This window comes from Lampetra planeri, chromosome 39 (assembly GCF_965212315.1).
Source record: "Lampetra planeri chromosome 39, kcLamPlan1.2.h2, whole genome shotgun sequence".
Taxonomy (NCBI): Eukaryota; Metazoa; Chordata; class Hyperoartia; order Petromyzontiformes; family Petromyzontidae; genus Lampetra; species Lampetra planeri.
Window position 1 is genome coordinate 9,994,699 of NC_136145.1, and position 16,625 is coordinate 10,011,323.

General features: G+C 49.5%; 1 protein-coding gene across 3 annotated transcripts in view; it reads right to left on the bottom strand.

Moving 5' to 3' along the window:
• Positions 1–16,625, bottom strand: part of LOC144731612 (endoplasmic reticulum aminopeptidase 1-like) — a 38,438-nt gene that overhangs the window by 16,733 nt on the left and 5,080 nt on the right. For 2 of the 3 annotated variants that reach the window (XM_078612800.1, XM_078612798.1), the window contains exons 2-10: positions 15,071–15,979; positions 14,713–14,908; positions 14,421–14,559; positions 11,515–11,649; positions 10,050–10,170; positions 8,978–9,132; positions 7,079–7,192; positions 5,210–5,344; positions 3,093–3,224 (exon numbers count right to left, since the gene is read on the bottom strand). In XM_078612800.1, the coding sequence (XP_078468926.1) occupies positions 3,093–3,224; positions 5,210–5,344; positions 7,079–7,192; positions 8,978–9,132; positions 10,050–10,170; positions 11,515–11,649; positions 14,421–14,559; positions 14,713–14,908; positions 15,071–15,979 (2,036 nt within the window). The remainder of the gene's footprint in view (positions 1–3,092; positions 3,225–5,209; positions 5,345–7,078; positions 7,193–8,977; positions 9,133–10,049; positions 10,171–11,514; positions 11,650–14,420; positions 14,560–14,712; positions 14,909–15,070; positions 15,980–16,625) is intronic. The other variant, XM_078612799.1, reaches the window with a different exon arrangement.

The following is a 16,625-nucleotide window of genomic DNA, read 5'->3' on the forward strand; positions in this document are numbered from 1 at the left end:
CGCGTGGATTTTTCTCTGGGTCCTCCGGATTTTCCCTCCACAAGTATTTGGCTGCGATACATATGCACGTGATGCGCCATTTTGTTGAGCTGTCATTTGTGACAGCCAGGTCGCTTCTGGAAAAGAGCGACGTAGCTCAGTGGGGCTTGATCTGGTCAAATAAAAGTCGTTAATAGGAGCTTGGCTGCATCGAGACAGATGTCGTCGTGGCCAAAGCCGACATCACCACCACACCTCGCACATTCCCCACCCTCCGCTAGGCGCTGCAGCCGCAGCATGGTCAACATGCGACGTCCAAGATCGGTCCTGACAGTACCTCCACCAACTGCTCTTTAGCTCCTCCGCTTGGGATGCCGGAATCGTGGAGACCGCTCCAATGTTCGTCTCGGCAACCAGCCCTCACCCATCCTATACACACGTACCCCCCCCCCCCCGCCAGCTCAACCGCTTTTGCCCAATTCTATCGACAACAATCGCCTGCCATGTTCTCTTCCAGCCTTGCGCAATACTTATTACCGCCTTGCCACCACGTTTCTAGCATCTGTCTCAAGACACCTCTACTCAAATGCCAACACCTCCTTTTGAGTGTTCTTCGTTAGCGCCCAATCTCCCCTACATATAGCACTCCTGCCTCACCAAACACACGGCCACAAGCTATGATAATTTTTTTCCACTGGACAGGGTCACTGCATGAGTTAAAGGAAGTTGCAACCCAAACATTATTACCTTATCTTAAAAGTCCTGTAACTAAAACATGCCTAAGAGTAAATTAATTTTTCACCGATTGCATTTCAAACTCACGTTAGACAGCTCGGAACACACAGTTTGGGTAAGTATACACGAGATAAGAGGTGTTGAGGCGTGGCAGCCGGGACAGGGCTCCGAGCACTTAGCCGGGCACTGCTGAGGACCTGGGTTAGAATCCAAGTGCCCAACTTTGATTCTTTGCGTGGGTTGAGTCTTCCTGTAAGTTCCAGTCATGACACTTCACAATGCAACGCCATTCACAACCCCAGCCTTGTAAGGACACTGGTTATTAGGTCGGCAGCATGGCCCAGTTCTAACACTTGTGCCCTGCAGTAAGAACCACATGGGTTCCATTCCCGCCTTGGGTGCCTTTCTGTGTCGATGTTCTCTGTTCTCCCCCAGTTCAGCGTAGGTCTCCTCCAGGTTCTCTGGTTTCCACCCAAGAGCTAAACATAACAATGTGACTGATGTTAGGCTAACATCCCAATGGAGGAGCCTACTGAAATAAAGTACTTAGTCTCAAGTGTCCATTTCCAGGATACATAAGTAATTATTATATTATTATATATGGGGCCGATTCATACGCAAGCTCCTCGATTTGGCTATTACATCACCGTATGTTTATCCCTTAATCTACTGCAACAAAACTCATTACAACGTTCCCACTTTGTTCAATTTACTATAATATGACGTCCCATTTGTACAGTCCGAACAAAAACCCCCAAATGACACGTATATCTCCATATATATAAAAGGCAAAGTTGTGATTATGTGTGTCTGTTCAAATTGTTTAGCGTACTTCTCGACATGCAACAAACTTGAAATTTGCCATGTGAGTACTTTCCAGACTGTACACCATGCAAAAATTATTAAAATACACTTTTTTTTTGGGGGGGGGGGAGCTCAATAATGCATATATTTTTTGCACGGCAAGTAAGCGATATGACGTCAAATCTGTCATGTGACCCGCGCATGCGGAAGATTAAACGCATTGTAGTGTAGCGGTGAGCGTGCTGCGCTACGAACTCGGCGACCCGAGTTCGATTCCCGCTCATGGTCACTACCGGTGACGATTATTTCAACCGCTCCTGGGCCTTCCCTAGGTCGACTCAGCCTCAAACGAGTAACTGGTGTGGTGTGTGAACATCACCACTGGGGGGACAAAGGCGGCTGGGTGTGGTTAATCCAAGCCCCGGGCGAAGCCGGGTAGTAAAGCTAGTATATGTATATGTTGAACTTCTTTCACGCCGTACGTAGCCAATTGTGCTCATCGAAGGTGCGGGACACCATTATAGCCCACGATTCCTGATTTAACATTGTCCTACGAAAGACAAGAGATCACTGTACAACAATTTTCAAACAGGAAAGGCACAACGTGGACTGTGTTCCAACATTACGAGCGTTTCTTTCATCACGGGAAAATGGTTTAGTGTTGTTCACTTACGTCAACTACTTGTGATATTCTCAGAATGTTTCACGCAAGTTTTACCAGCTGATGGGGATGACCGTTAGCCCCGAGTGGATGCTAAAGTGAATCATGTGTCCCCACAGGCCATGCCAGACTTAAGTGAACCGAAGCCTTAAAAAAATCCTGTTTCTTAGCACGACTCCTGCCAACGCTGCTGCGGGAGAAACGATAAGAATAATAATGTAATTTACCAATCGAGCAAAAACCGCTGTGAGTAACAAACTCTTTCCCAGGAGGAATTTTCACCTCAGATCAGCACTGTTAGCTATGTACGTTGCAAAAGAAGTTCAACATACATAGGGATGTTTGGAAATGTTCGTTTTTTACAGAGTGTTTAGCCTGTGGGTAGAATAGCAGAGCACCCAGCAGAGAAAACTCACAAATAGGAGAGGGATAACAACACTCCAATGAACACAGAGACACTACTCAAAGCCCCACCTACTGTACTGCCAACTCAGGACCGCCAGCAAGCGCCCCAGCATGTCAGGGAGTTCCACAAATCTGCCTGGATCCACCGACTCTCCCCCGGAAAAAGCGCTAGATCACGGGCACACACCACCACTTCGACGATTACGGCGCATGGCCAACATCCACGACGTTTATATCTGAACTCGTGGATCTCTCCTAGGTCACCTTGGCCTTAAATAAGTACCTGGTACGGTTACCCACTCCCTCGTGTGCTGTGCCGGCCTTCATAGGTGCTACTCACCAAGAGCACTTGCCCCAAGAGTCTGTTAAGGCTATACGGGGGACATTTGTCCATTGCGCTGTAATTGCACTGTGCGGTGGCTTTGCTGTGCTGCAGGTGCGCATAGTTGGCGGTCGGTTGCCGCACAAGCTCACGGCGTCGTTACGCCGCTAACCCCTTGCGCCTCACCTGCGTCAACGACTCCCAGAGGTCGTCGGTGTGCGCGTTGCTGTAGCTGTGCACGAGCAGGTAGTCCCGTATGCCCTCCACGAAGACGGCGGGCGTCAGAAACGTGCGCAGCATGTTCAGCACGCTCGCCCCCTGCACACGCGCGGGGGGGGGGGGGGCGCGCGAGTGGCGCGGGTCCGGAGGAACGCTCGTCAGACGACGGTGGAGGGACGGTGGAGGGACGCCGAGATTCAACTCGACACTCAGGAGCGTCGCGAGGATGGGAAAGCAGGCGTGCCTTCAGCTGCGTGTTGTACAGCAGAAAGCAAAAGAATGCAAACCAAGTCGGGATGCGGGCGGTTTAGATGCAGGCAGTTCAAGAGTTTGGATTATCAGTACTTTGTATTACTCTTTGTGATAATCTAAGCAAACTGATGTAAACAATGAAAATAATAAACACATGGATGTGTCTTATTTGCATTTAACAGTTTAATATCATATTCTTTGGTTCTTTCAGTAAAGTCACGTTGATAGAAAAATAATAAAAATAAAACAAAAACCACGACGTTTCGATCACAACACAAGTGATCGCCTTCAGGAGGAGGGACGATCACTTAATTTTTATTCACTTTATTTTTCTTTTTCTATCTACGTGACTTTACCGAAAACACCAAAGAAAATGAATTCCTGCAGTCACGAAAGTTTCAAGTCAAAGTTTGTTATCTTCCCTTTTAAACTGAAGAACTAAATTGCAAGCTTCAATCTTGAAGAACTTTTAGATCTCTTGCAGGCAGCACAGACTCTCTCCCTCCTCTCCCTCCTTGTGTCCCCTCCCTACCACTCCACGCTGCTCTAATGTTCTATGAAGAAGGACTATTGCCTGAAACGTCATTTTTTTTTAAAAGTCAGCGTTATTGACGAATGAGTCAAGGTTTATTCGTTAATTCTGCTCTCATGACACTGACCGTGAGCCTCGCACCCTGATCTGTCCACCAGTTGCGGCACAAAGCACATGACAGACACACATGGATACATCGATAAATCAATTAAAATCGATTCGTTAAACGCAAGATATGTGAGTGTGGGAATCAATTACTTACGATTCATACAAATGATGCGTGAATGTTACAATTATGTTGATAGAACAGAACTGTATCCACGTAAATCACCGTTCCTCTAAAGCTACTGTGAACCGAAATAACGGTTAAAAGAATATAGAAAAACCTTGAATTGCGAGCATAATTCGTTCCAGAAACGTGTTCCAATCCAAAGCACTCGTATATCAAAGCGAATTTACCCATAAGAATTAATGGAAACTCGGATGATTCGTTCCATAACCCAAAAATACTGTATTCATATAAAAATGATTAATACAAAATACCTTTTTATATTTTTATTATTAAAATGTAATATAAAGTAATCAAATTTATAAATTTAATTTAATCGTGGCTGGTGTGAGGGAGACGAGAGAGAGGAGAGGAGGGTTATTGTGTTGGACGACTTTCACTTGCAGTACAGTTACTAAAGAACAGTCACTACGCACACACTCGTGGTCACAACACGATAGTAAGCAGATACGCTCGCACGGATGTTGACGATACGAGCGAGGCACGCCGACTGAGACCGAGCATGGGAAACGATTACCCACAATCCCGCAGCGAGAGAGAAAGAAGAACCATCGGCTCAGTTGTGATCACGTGACGCTCGGCAGACAAAGCGTATACTGTACGTACTGCTCGTATTGCAAGACCTCGCTCGTTTATCAAATTAATATTTATTAAAAAAATTTGCTTGTCTTGCAAAACACTCGCAGACCAAGTTACTCGCAATCCAAGGTTTTACTGTATAGGAATTACATGTTGAAATCACAGAGTCTGCAAGCGAGCTGTTTTCACTGCCAAAACAGAACATGTAATGTAAACAAAGCAGTCGAGGTCTAAACGCTCATAAATGGACGTCACTGATTGGCCGAGGCAATGCTTAATTCAGCACTTGGATTCACCGAAATTGGCACCCGCTTCTCAAAGAGAACTCTATAGCTCAGTGGGCCTTACCTGGTAAAATTAAAAAGAGTTGAGTTTTTTTAAGGGACGGGATTAGGCCGAGAACGGTACGAATGGCGTAGAGGGGCATGGCACCTTGTTGTAGGAGACGGAGTCAAACATCTCTCCGATCTGCATGGTGCCGACGGCCACGGATGAGATGGCGTGTGAGGAAGGTAGCGAGTCCTGGGTCAGAGCTTCCATCACCACCTCCGTGAGGAAGGCGTCCATCTGCAAGCGCAGGGCACAGAGGAGGACAGCTGCGGTTACACTCGGTGCCGCATGTACATGGAATGCACCGTACAGAACAGGCACGGAGTACATCCAGCTATGTATGTTGTATGTATTTTCAACTTCTTTAGCACCGTACGTAGCCAACTGTGCTAATCGTAAGCAGTTCTGAAGACATTTTTAATCTAAATTTAAAAGTGCATAGCTCCAGTGGCTTCCTAATGTCGGAATGAAGAGCATTCCAGACGGTCTTTGTTCGATGGCTAGCCAAAAGCCGTTGTGACCGGAGTTCGCGTGATGGTGTATGCTTCTTGACGAGATCAGCAAGGTATTGTGGTTCATTTGTGGCAAGCACTTTGTGTGTAACGAGTGCAACCTTGTCATGTATTCGTTTGGCAACCGGAAGCCAATGCAGCTCAGGGAGCACTGGACGCCACCATGCACAACTGCTGCACACCAACACCACCACCACACAGTGCAATTACAGCCCACACGCACACAGACCCCCACCCCCCTGCCCCCACCTATAGCTTTCAACAGACTGTTGGGGTAAGTGCTATTTGCGAGCACCTATGAAGGCCGGCATGGTACACGAGGGAGTGGGGTGGCCCGGACCACAGCAAGGCTGCCTTTGTCTCCCCAGTGCCAATATTTACAGACCACACCAGGTACTCATGCAAGGCCGAGTCGACCTCGCAGAGATCACGGGTACAGACATATGGACATTGGCCGTGAGCAGCAAACGAAGTCGGGTCGCCGGGTTCGTAGCGCAGTGCACTAACCACTACAGTACAAAGACATCACACACATACTACCAGACACACAACAACCTGGGACCTTTTTTCCCAGTATCAAAATTATTTTAAAAATAATTTGCTTTAACCTTTCTGCCATTAACACAGGAGGTGTTAAAATGTTCAAAAACCAAATAGACATCCATTGCAAGGCATCAAGTCTGCATTAACCACACATACTTGTGACAAAACATGCAAACACACATGCTCTGATAATTGATGATGCATTGTCTTTAAAATTGATTGGCCTACACCAGAGACAGCTGCCTTCTCTATGGCCTCGTCTCAAGTGACAGACCAGAGGACGCCAACAGGCGAACAGGAGCAAGAGAACGCAAGAATCAGCGCATTTGTGGCTCGGGTTGAGCAGTCTATGGGACTTCTTTGCCAGTATCAAAATTATGAAACAATAAGAATAGGTGTTACCCTTTGTAGCACTAAGACACCAAATCAGTTTAAATGTACGTTTGTTTGCATGTTTTGCCCCAAGTATGTAGGTTAACGCAGCCTCGTTGCCTTGCAAAAGCCATCTATTTGGTGTTTGAATATCCTAACACTTCCTGATCCATTGTATCATTGTAAGTATTAAAGTGTTAATATCTCGAGTTGAGCAGCTGGTGGAGGTCAATCCGTTTCAAAGACAATGCAAGAACCTTCGCAGTCTGTACATTTACGCTCCTTTTGTCAATCCTCTGCTGAATGGGGGTCTGTCCACACAGCAGGCTCGTGGGGGTTAATTTCGCTTTGCTTCACTGCCAAGTAAGGGCTGCCAGCAGGGGGAAACGCACACCCCAAACGAGTGTACGCCAATAAGTGGTGGCGTGGTGTTTTTTGCGTTCCCAGCTTGTGGAGCTCGCGTGTGGCGTGGTGGGGGGAGAGGGGAGAAGCGTGGTGGGGGGAGAGGTGTGGTGGGGGGAGAGGCGTGGTGTGCGGTACGTACCATTAGCCAGTCAGGCTTCAGAGAATCGGTCGCTACGAACTCCATGAAGGTGGCAAAGCCCTCGTTGAGCCAAAGGTCGTTCCACCAGTTCATGGTCACCAGGTTCCCGAACCACTGTGCAGACGCCCGAGCAACAAGAGAGAGAAATACGCGCCGTGTCAGCAACCAACCACAGCGGACGCTGATTAATAATTCTGATCACAGATACCACTTTAATTGCGATGTATGAAAAGTCTGGATTAGATCTTTGTAGGTATGTTAGTGTTTAACTGTAACCCTCCGCCAACCGACAGGGCCAATGAAATCAAGTTGCCACGTTATGGCTGCCAATTGATTTGGTTTTTCAGCCAAACCAGAGGAGGAATGTTGGCATGCACAAACAATATAATGACAATTGTACAGTGCGAAAGAAGTTCAATATACACACACAAACCAAAATAACTGAATTATGAATCATAATAAGAATAGGTTTTACATTGTCTGCCAATACAACAGGTGTTAAGATGTTCAAACACCAAATAGAAACATTTTGCAAGGCACCAAGGATGCATTAACCACACGTACTTGTGGTGAACATGCAAACAAAACATGCTGTGATAATACTGGTAGAAACCTCCTGGTTACACCAGCCCACAGGGGATTATTGTGTCCGTCTGTCATGCAAGGAGGGGCTGGGTGGGGAGGGGAAGGTGGGGAGGGGAAGGTGGGGAGGGGCTGGTGGGGAGGGGCTGGGTGGGGAGGGTGGGGAGCGGCTGGGTGGGGAAGGTGGGGAGGGGCTGGGTGGGGCTGGGTGGGGGGTGGGAGGGGTGGGGTTGGGTGGGGTGGGGCTGGGTGGGGGGTGGGAGGGGTGGGGTTGGGTGGGGAGGGGCTGGTCACCCCGTGGTGCCCTGATAAAACTCAACGTTTAACCTACTCACGCCGGCTTGTGCCCGCCCTCACAGTCGGTCATATTTGAGGAATGACCATGGCCATTGACCGAGCAACCCAACGTTCCTACCAGCTCCCTCCGCAGGAATGTGTTATATGGCATTGTCTTTGAAACTGACTGACCTACGCCAGAGACAGCCTTCTTTGTGGCCTCGTCTCACCAGTGTCAGACCAGAGAACAACCCCAAAAGGAGAACGGTAAAAAGCCAATGCCACTATCAGAGCATTTCTAGCTCGGGGTGAGCAGTTGTATCGATGGGACCTTTTGGCAGGATAAAAATGATGAAACAATAGGCTTTCCCCTTTCTGGCAATAAAACACCAAATCAGTTCACCACAAGCACGTGTGACTAATGCGCACTTGATTCCTTACAAAAGGTATCTAATTGGTGTTTGAACATCTTAACACCTGTTTTATTGCCAGAAAGGGTAACACCGATGATGATTATTCATACTTTGATACTGGCAAAAAGGTCCAATGATATGAATCATAATATTGGTCATGAAAGCCTCCATATAAAAAGAACTTTAATGACAGTGGTGGTCATGCCATTAATTTTCCAACAACATATCTGTTTGCATCCCTTAAGTTGCGCAAACTTAAAACGCCACAGCAGAAATCGCATCTGTCAAAATACACACCACAAGCCATCTTACACCGCGTATATTATCAGTCACAGCTCGAGTCGAGCCGATAACAAAATGATCCACGAGGCTGATCATGTAAGGCTATACGCCAAGGGACAGGCAAACAAGACAGAAAACACGCGACGGTACAAACGAGACAAAGTAGAATACGTTCTTCCGCTGAATGGTGCGAGGAAGCGAATCGTTCTAGGTCCCCTGAGAACGCGTCGGTCCACGACCACGGCAGGACAGACGAGGATGACGAAAACAGCACGTTAGACTATCCCACGGGGGCGCGAGATGGCGGTGCGGAGAGCGGCGGTGCACGCGCCGGTCACAAGCTCACCTGGTGAGCGAGCTCGTGCGCGATGACCTGAGCGACCCACAGAGTGTCCCGCACGCCCGAGGCCTTGGGGCTCAACAGCAACGCCGTCTCGCGGTACGTGATGAGTCCCCAGTTCTCCATGGCCCCGGCCGCAAAATCTGGGATTGCCACGAGGTCTGGAGGGGGGGGGGGGTGAAGGAGTCGTGGGGACAGGGGGAATCAAAGGGCATCAGAACACATGTAAAAGGGGGCAGTTGGAGGGGACAGAGGGACGGGGGATCACAAAATGATGGGATTTAAAAACATAAAAGATTGATCACATTTGTGAGTGGCACGTAAATCACGCATCTCTATTGCATTTCAGACCTGTATCAGCAAAACAAGTGTTTAATGAGATGCACGCAGAGGTAAGTATTAAGTGAGATTGAGAAGAACAAGTTTGGATAGAATAAACAATAATGCCTTTTATTTATTCATCCAGGAAAGCCTCATTGAGTCTCAAGATTATTTTTAGGAGGATCCTGCATTTGATGAATCACAAGAACTGAAAAACCCTTTGCAAAGGAGGTGCTAATACGCAAATGTCTGGACACACAAGTTGAAAAACTACACTTGCTCCACAGCCATCTCTTGTTCACCTCAATCTAGCGTGTTTGAGAGTTTCACAAATCTACGTGATAAACCGACTCTTGTATGTATGAATTTCTTTCGCACCGTACGTAGCCAACGGTGCTAATCGGAGGTGTGGGGGAAGGACGACAAACTAAACACAAAAAGCAGTTCACAAGGAATGAGTTTTCAATCTCGATTTAAAAGTGCATAGCTCCAGGTGGCTTTATAATATCGGAATGAAGAGCGTTCCAGACGGCCGCAGAAGCGCATCTGAACGCGCACGATGAACCCTTGCCTCCAACGAGCCTCTTCACTGTGTGCCCTGCATTAAAATATGTATGCAGTTTTAATTCTTTCGCAACGTACGCAAGCCAACCGTGCTAAATCGGAGGTGCAACTGTGCTAATCTGAGGCGTGATCATCAAAAGGAATTGTGTGGTGTGGATGAGGACAGTTCAAGACGCAACAGTAGAGGCAGCACCTTGCTTGGGCAGTGGATAGGAGATGTTGAACAATTCCTCGTAGAAATCCAAGAACTTGATGGCATTTTCCAGCGCAAAACTCCCCTGCTGCTCCTTGCCAGGGGATGTGTAGATCGACACCTGTGGACAAATTGCACTGCCATTACCATCACTACCTAGCACGTAGCAGGCTTTCGCGACCAATATCATCCAGAGGTTTTTTTGGGTAAGATCGCGTAAATATATGTCGTTAAACCCGCTACAGCCAACTAGTAAGGGTCGTCATGTAAACAGAGCATGCCAATTCGTCACTAGTACAGCACACCGGTGTGTTGGAGAGCCAAATCTGGCTGTCACCTGACGAAGCTAGTTGTAATATTACTGGCGAAACGTCGTACTCCGATTGTAAATGTTGTGGCTTGGCTGTCCAATACACCGGCATGCTGTACTAGTGACGAATTGGCCACGTTCTGTTTACGTGACAACCCTTATTAGCTGGCTGTGTCGGGTGGTGGCGGATTTAACGACACATTTATATATTTACGTGATCTAACCTCAAAAAACCTCTATTATGGACCATCACTACCGTTGGCTACGTGCTTTCACTGGGTACTGGCGACGTACAGTCCGGTGAAGCAATTCTTTTTGCAGGAGAGATGCTGGCACGGAGGTGCGTAACGCAGCCAAACCAGTTCCCATCCGTCATGGCTCAGTACGCACGACCCACATCTTGCGGCGTGAATATATACCAAATTATACCTTGCGTCGATTCGTTTTTTTCACCCAATCTTCTTCTTCTTTCGTACGGCTGCTGATGTAGATGCAGAGCAATAACTACAATTTCACATTAAGGTGGTCAAGCCAAATAACAGCGTCAGGAGTAGCGTAGTGTATCATCGCTCTGATGTCTCATACGTATTTGTGGATCGGGCATTACGTCCTTATATGTTGGATGGTTATGTTTTGGATGACCACAGACACACACTGGAAAGTTTTGCATTTTCCACACAATGGTAAGGGCTCAATGAAAAGCCTCATTTTAAATACTCTAACAATGCGTACATTGTGTACATATTCAGCCCTTTGTTAATCCACGCCGGATGATGGCTTCCTAATTTCTGTCACCATCCCTCATGGTCCAGGGCTGCTACCATCTTATCTCAATGCAACTCATGTTGACAAAAACAACAACTCAAACGTTTTTATTATTTTATTTAACATTGCACTCCTCGTGCACATTGCATCTCAATACACTGTAGAATTTGTAACGTGTGCATGTTTTCGCACGGAGGTGCAGAAAACCACAGCCACTTATAGAACGCCGAGCCTGAAACCGGTGTCAGCGATCGGCCAAGCTCCATCTTATTCCGGGACGTATGACCAACTCCACATCACAGTAAACACTCCCAAAGGGAGTGCATTCAAACGAGAGAGACGTAGGTGGTCGGGCATTGTAAGGGAGCTGATGTGCACGGCGCTACGTACGTTGGTTCCGTGCTTCGTTTTGTTGGAGATGCTCTTGAAGTCACTGACGATGAAGGCGACGAGGTAGGTGCTCATGACCACACTGCCCTTGAACGTGTCCTCGAGCAGCCCGTCCTTGCGCGTCACCGTGTCGTTCTGCACTTGTGAACACAAACTAAAACGGTTAACTTTTTATATTACCAGCTAAGGCCCACTGAGCTGTGTAGCTTTTTTCAGAAGTGACCTGGCCACAAATGATAGTTCAACGAAGTGGCTTATCATCACGTGGAAATTTATAGCAGCCAAATACTCTGAACGCGTAATGTTGATTCTCAATGTGGAGGGAAAAACCAGAGGACCTGGAGAAAAATCCACACAACCACGAGGAGAATATGCAAACTCCAAATATACAGGCATCAGGGTCGAGATTGAACCCATGAACTCCTGTATACCAGGTGAGGTAGTTAACATTTCGCAACTGCGGCACCTCAAACACAAGCCTTCACATCCGTCTGGCCGGCTTGTGCTTGGTTGGGGCAAGAACCATTACACCCAAACTCTCTGGTCATCCTCACATTGGCTTTTGGCTAACCATCGGACAAAGATGGCCACTGCAACACGCGCTTTCAGATGCACTTTTGTGGCCGTTTGGAACCCTCTCCCTTCCAATATTAGGAAGCCACTGAAGTTACGCAGTTTTAAATTAAAATTGAAACTTATTTTGTTAGAACTGCCTTTTATGTTTTGTTTGTTGTCCTTCCCCTGCACCTCTGATTAGCATGGTTGTCTACTTACGGTGCTACAGAAGTTCAACATACATACAGCAGTGAGCACCAGAGCTTCATTTCAGCCCGCCTGTCTGGGTCAGCGACCCAGAATATATTTCTGCACTCGGCACACCACATCCAGTATCCCTCTGGCTATAGCTGTGGCCACGACTAGTCACCTGCCAGCTAATGCAGCCTACGAGCGACCAAGAATTTCTTCAGCAAGAAATTAAGCCCAAGCGTGCGCAGCATGCAGCGGGGTAAGGCCAGCACCACACCAGTGTACAAAGAACAAGATCCCCCAAATAGCCTTTAACAAAATGTTGAAGTGCTGTTAAGGAACACTTGTTAGGGCTGGTGCCGCACACAAGGGGGTGGGTGGTCAACACCATGCCCTGCTGCTTTTGTCTCTCCAGTGCTGATATTTATACACCGCACCAGCTCTTCATTTTGGGCCGAGTCGACCTCGGGGAGATACAAGACCGGTTCACATATATTCATCACCGTTGTTGGCCGTGACCGGGAATCAAACTTGTGTCGCCAAGTTCACAGCACAGCACGTTACCCACGACGCTACCGCTTCCCACATTCCTGTGCACAGGCGCACCCACGCACAACAGCATGGGAGGTGCTCAAATTCATGTAGTCAGCCTCACCCACTGACTCCTGGACTAACGTAGTGAGCCTCACCCACCGTCTCCTGGACTAACGCAGTGAGCCTCACCCACCGACTCCTGGACTAATGCAGTGAGCTTCACCCACTGACTCCTGGACTAATGCAGTGAGCCTCACCCACTGGCTCCTGGACTAATGCAGTGAGCCTCACCCACTGACTCCTGGACTAACGCAGTCATCCTCACCCACTGACTCCTGGACTAACGCAATGAGCCTCACCCACTGACTCCTGGACTAACGCAGTGAGCCTCACCCACTATCTCCTGGACTAACGCAGTGAGCCTCACCCACTGACTCCTGGACTAACGCAGTGAGCCTCACCCACTGACTCCTGGACTAACGCAGTGAGCCTCACCCACTGACTCCTGGACTAACGCAGTCATCCTCACTCACTGTCTCCTGGGGCAACGCAGTTAGCCTCACCCACTGGCTGTGGAGGGGAAAAACCGGAGGACTCGGAGAACAATCCACGCCATCACGGGGAGAACATGCAACCTCCAAATATACAGGTGTAGGGTCAGGATTGAACCCACGACGTCATGTATACCATGCCAGGTAGTTAACATCTCCTAGCCACCATGGGGGCCAGTGGGTGGAAAACCAGAAAATTGTCTACACCAGCAATATAATAAATTATTTAACATTTTTATGCGGCATCTGGGCCAAAATGCATTATATAAGCAAGTGGATTGGAACAATATCAACCACCCTCCCTGTTGCTTGGGCACAACTAAAGAGGTCAGTAGGCATCGCAAAAAAATTGTTTCTGCAAAGGTTACTTTACAAAACAAGACTATTCTCTCACGAGGGCTTCACATATCTTGTATGGGGCAGCGTTCATCGCCCAAGGCAGATAATTTACTCGGTCAAGGCCTTTGTGTGCTCTTCGCGCACGTCCGTGTATATATGTAAGTAAGCGCATGAGCGTGTATCGCCTGCACGCAGGTTCACGTCCGCATGCACGCGTGTGCATCTATGCACATATACTTGCTTTGAATATACGATACTGAACGGGGGACCTGTGCGCTTGTGTTTGCATGCGTACAATGCACGTGTGCACAATGCACGTGCAAGTGTTTCCATACATGGCTGCGTATGCATAGTTGTGCGAGTATTGTTAGCGTGCGTGCATCCGCACGTCTGCATTTGAACGTGAGTGTGTGCGCGCATCGCGGTACTAGAGCGGTTCGCGTGCTGCGCTACAAATCCAGCAACCCGAGTTGGATTCCTGGTCACGATCAAAACCACTCGCCATAATCTGAACTGGTCCTGGGCCTTCCCTCGATCGACCCAGCCTCAAATGAGCACCTGGTGCGACTGGGGAGACAAAGGCGGCCGGGCGTGGTGCTGGCCACCCACCCCCTCATGTGCCACGCGGGCCTTCGTAGATGCTACTCGCTAACAGCACTTGTTCCAACAGTCTGTTAAGGCTATACAAGGGATTCGTGTCTTGGTCTTGTATGTGTGTGTGCGTGCGTGTCGCACCAGGGGCATGTTGGAGAGCGTGGTGTGCGCGGCGTCGCGCACGATGCTGATGTCGAACGAGGCCTTGAAGTCGGGCTCGTCGAAGCACGGGAAGGACTCGCGCGCAGACGTCGGCTCAAACTGTGTCACCGCCAGCGGTCTAGGGACAGCCAAACCGCGCACGCTCTGTCGCCAGCCACTGTAGCAATCGTGCGACATATCCGCCGCGACATCGCAACCGTACAAAATCAAAGGCTGTGCCGCCGCTCACGGTGAGAGAAGGGGGTGGGGGGTAAACCCCACCTCGCCTCACCGATCACTGCCGTCCTCGGCGCGGTAAGTGCTGCGGTAGAAGCCGAGGAAACTGGTGGACAGGCGCCCGGTGAAGGTGATGTTGAGCAAGTATATCTGGCCTTGCGTCAGAGGCTTGCGGGTGCAAACCATCAGCTGGTCGCGTGGCTCATAGCGCAGCAGCTTCGCCACCAATGATCCATCGGCACCGCCACCTGCTGCGCCAACAGAAGCAATGTCAGCCTGGCGAAGTAGGGCAGGCCAGACAAACCAATAACCACACACGGGTGTCGCACATGCGCGAGACGCACAAAAAACGAAGAACAATGTGGCGCGGCGCAGTGCTGTGTGTGCATGGACCCCGGCGCTTGCCGGCGTACCCGGAGCTCCATCAGCAGGCACAAGGGTGGATTCCGTGATGGTGAGGTTATTTGCGTGCAGCACCACGTGGTCCGTGCTCTCATCCACCAACAGCCACACACTGACGTATCCCTCCACGTCCAGCGTCGTCAGGTTGGGGTGCAGGCACAGGTGGTAGTGCAACGGCCGCACGGACCTCGGAAGTCGATCGTCCGCCCAGGGGAAAACCTCTCCGTCGGCCGTGAAGGGGAACGTCGCGTTGCCCGCACCGCTCGGCGTCGTGCCGCCGTGGTGGTCGTGATCATCGCCGGCGGCACTGCCGTTGCTGCTGGCGCAGCCGTTGCCAACGCCCAGCGCGCAGGGCACGTAAGACAGCGCGATTCCGATGACCACGATGACGCCGATGACGCCCGCAGCGCAGAACATGAGCGTGCGGGGGCTCATCTGCTGGCAGCAGAGCTGCACGCCGGGCCCGTCCGAGCCGCCGGGCCCCGACGACGGCGCCGCCCTGCCGCCCGGGCCGCGCCCCGACCTCGGCTCGTCGGGGTCGCGGTTGAAGAAGGCGGCACCCAGCAGCCTGCGCGATGACTCCTCGTTGTCGTCGTCAAAGTCTTCGTCGAACTCGTCGGGGTCCCCGGCGTAGATTGGCAGTCGCGACAGCGTGTGGGGCCGGCCGTCGTCCTCCGGCGCCGTCGGTCTATCGGCACCCCCGCCGCCGCCGCTGCTGATGAGAGGGTGCTGAGTGTAGAGCGGCACGGAGCTGGCGGCGAGCGTGCGTGGGGACGACAGCGCCACGCTGTTGCCGAGGGCCGGGTCGGCGCCCGGGTCGACATTGGGCATCCCTGCATCGGCCTCCTCATCTTCCTCCTCCTCGTCGTCATCTTCAAACATGCTGTTCTCGATCATGTGCTTGGGCAGCGGGGCCCTCTCTGCGGAGGCGGAGGGCACTCGTTAAATCGGCATGGAGTCACCGCAAGAGGAACAGCCTTTCCAAACGAAAAGACCGATGACAAAATTGGCCACCGTCTTGACCGAGCGATTCAGGGTGATGATGGCATGCAAGAACACTGAGCCAGCGCCACCACAAAATAATCCTTGCGTGTGTTCCAGCAGGCAGGGATTATTATCGAGGCAGTCAAACCTTTCCCAGTGGGAAGTCGTTCATTTTCTTTTGTTGTCCCATGTTATCGAGCTCCCTTCCCCCAACCATGTGTGCAATGTCCTTTTTTTCTGTTTTTGACTGACTACATGTCTCTCTAAAATAAATATACCCACTTTTTTTGTACAGCATCTAGAGATGCAATTGCATGCTATATAAATCCACATTGTATTGTATTCAGTTTTTACAACCCTAGGGTGAAATCCCATTCTCTTAATTTAGTTTGTCATTTCACTTGACATATTTCTAACACCGAAAATGTTTCAAATGTGTTTAAACTGATGTGACACAAACACTATTTTCAAGACATAAGAGATGTGTCCCGAGTATGTACTGAGGCATTTGAAGATATTAACAAAAATACTCACTCGTCAACAAAGAAAAAAATATCCCAAGTTGGTGATATTTCAGGAAAT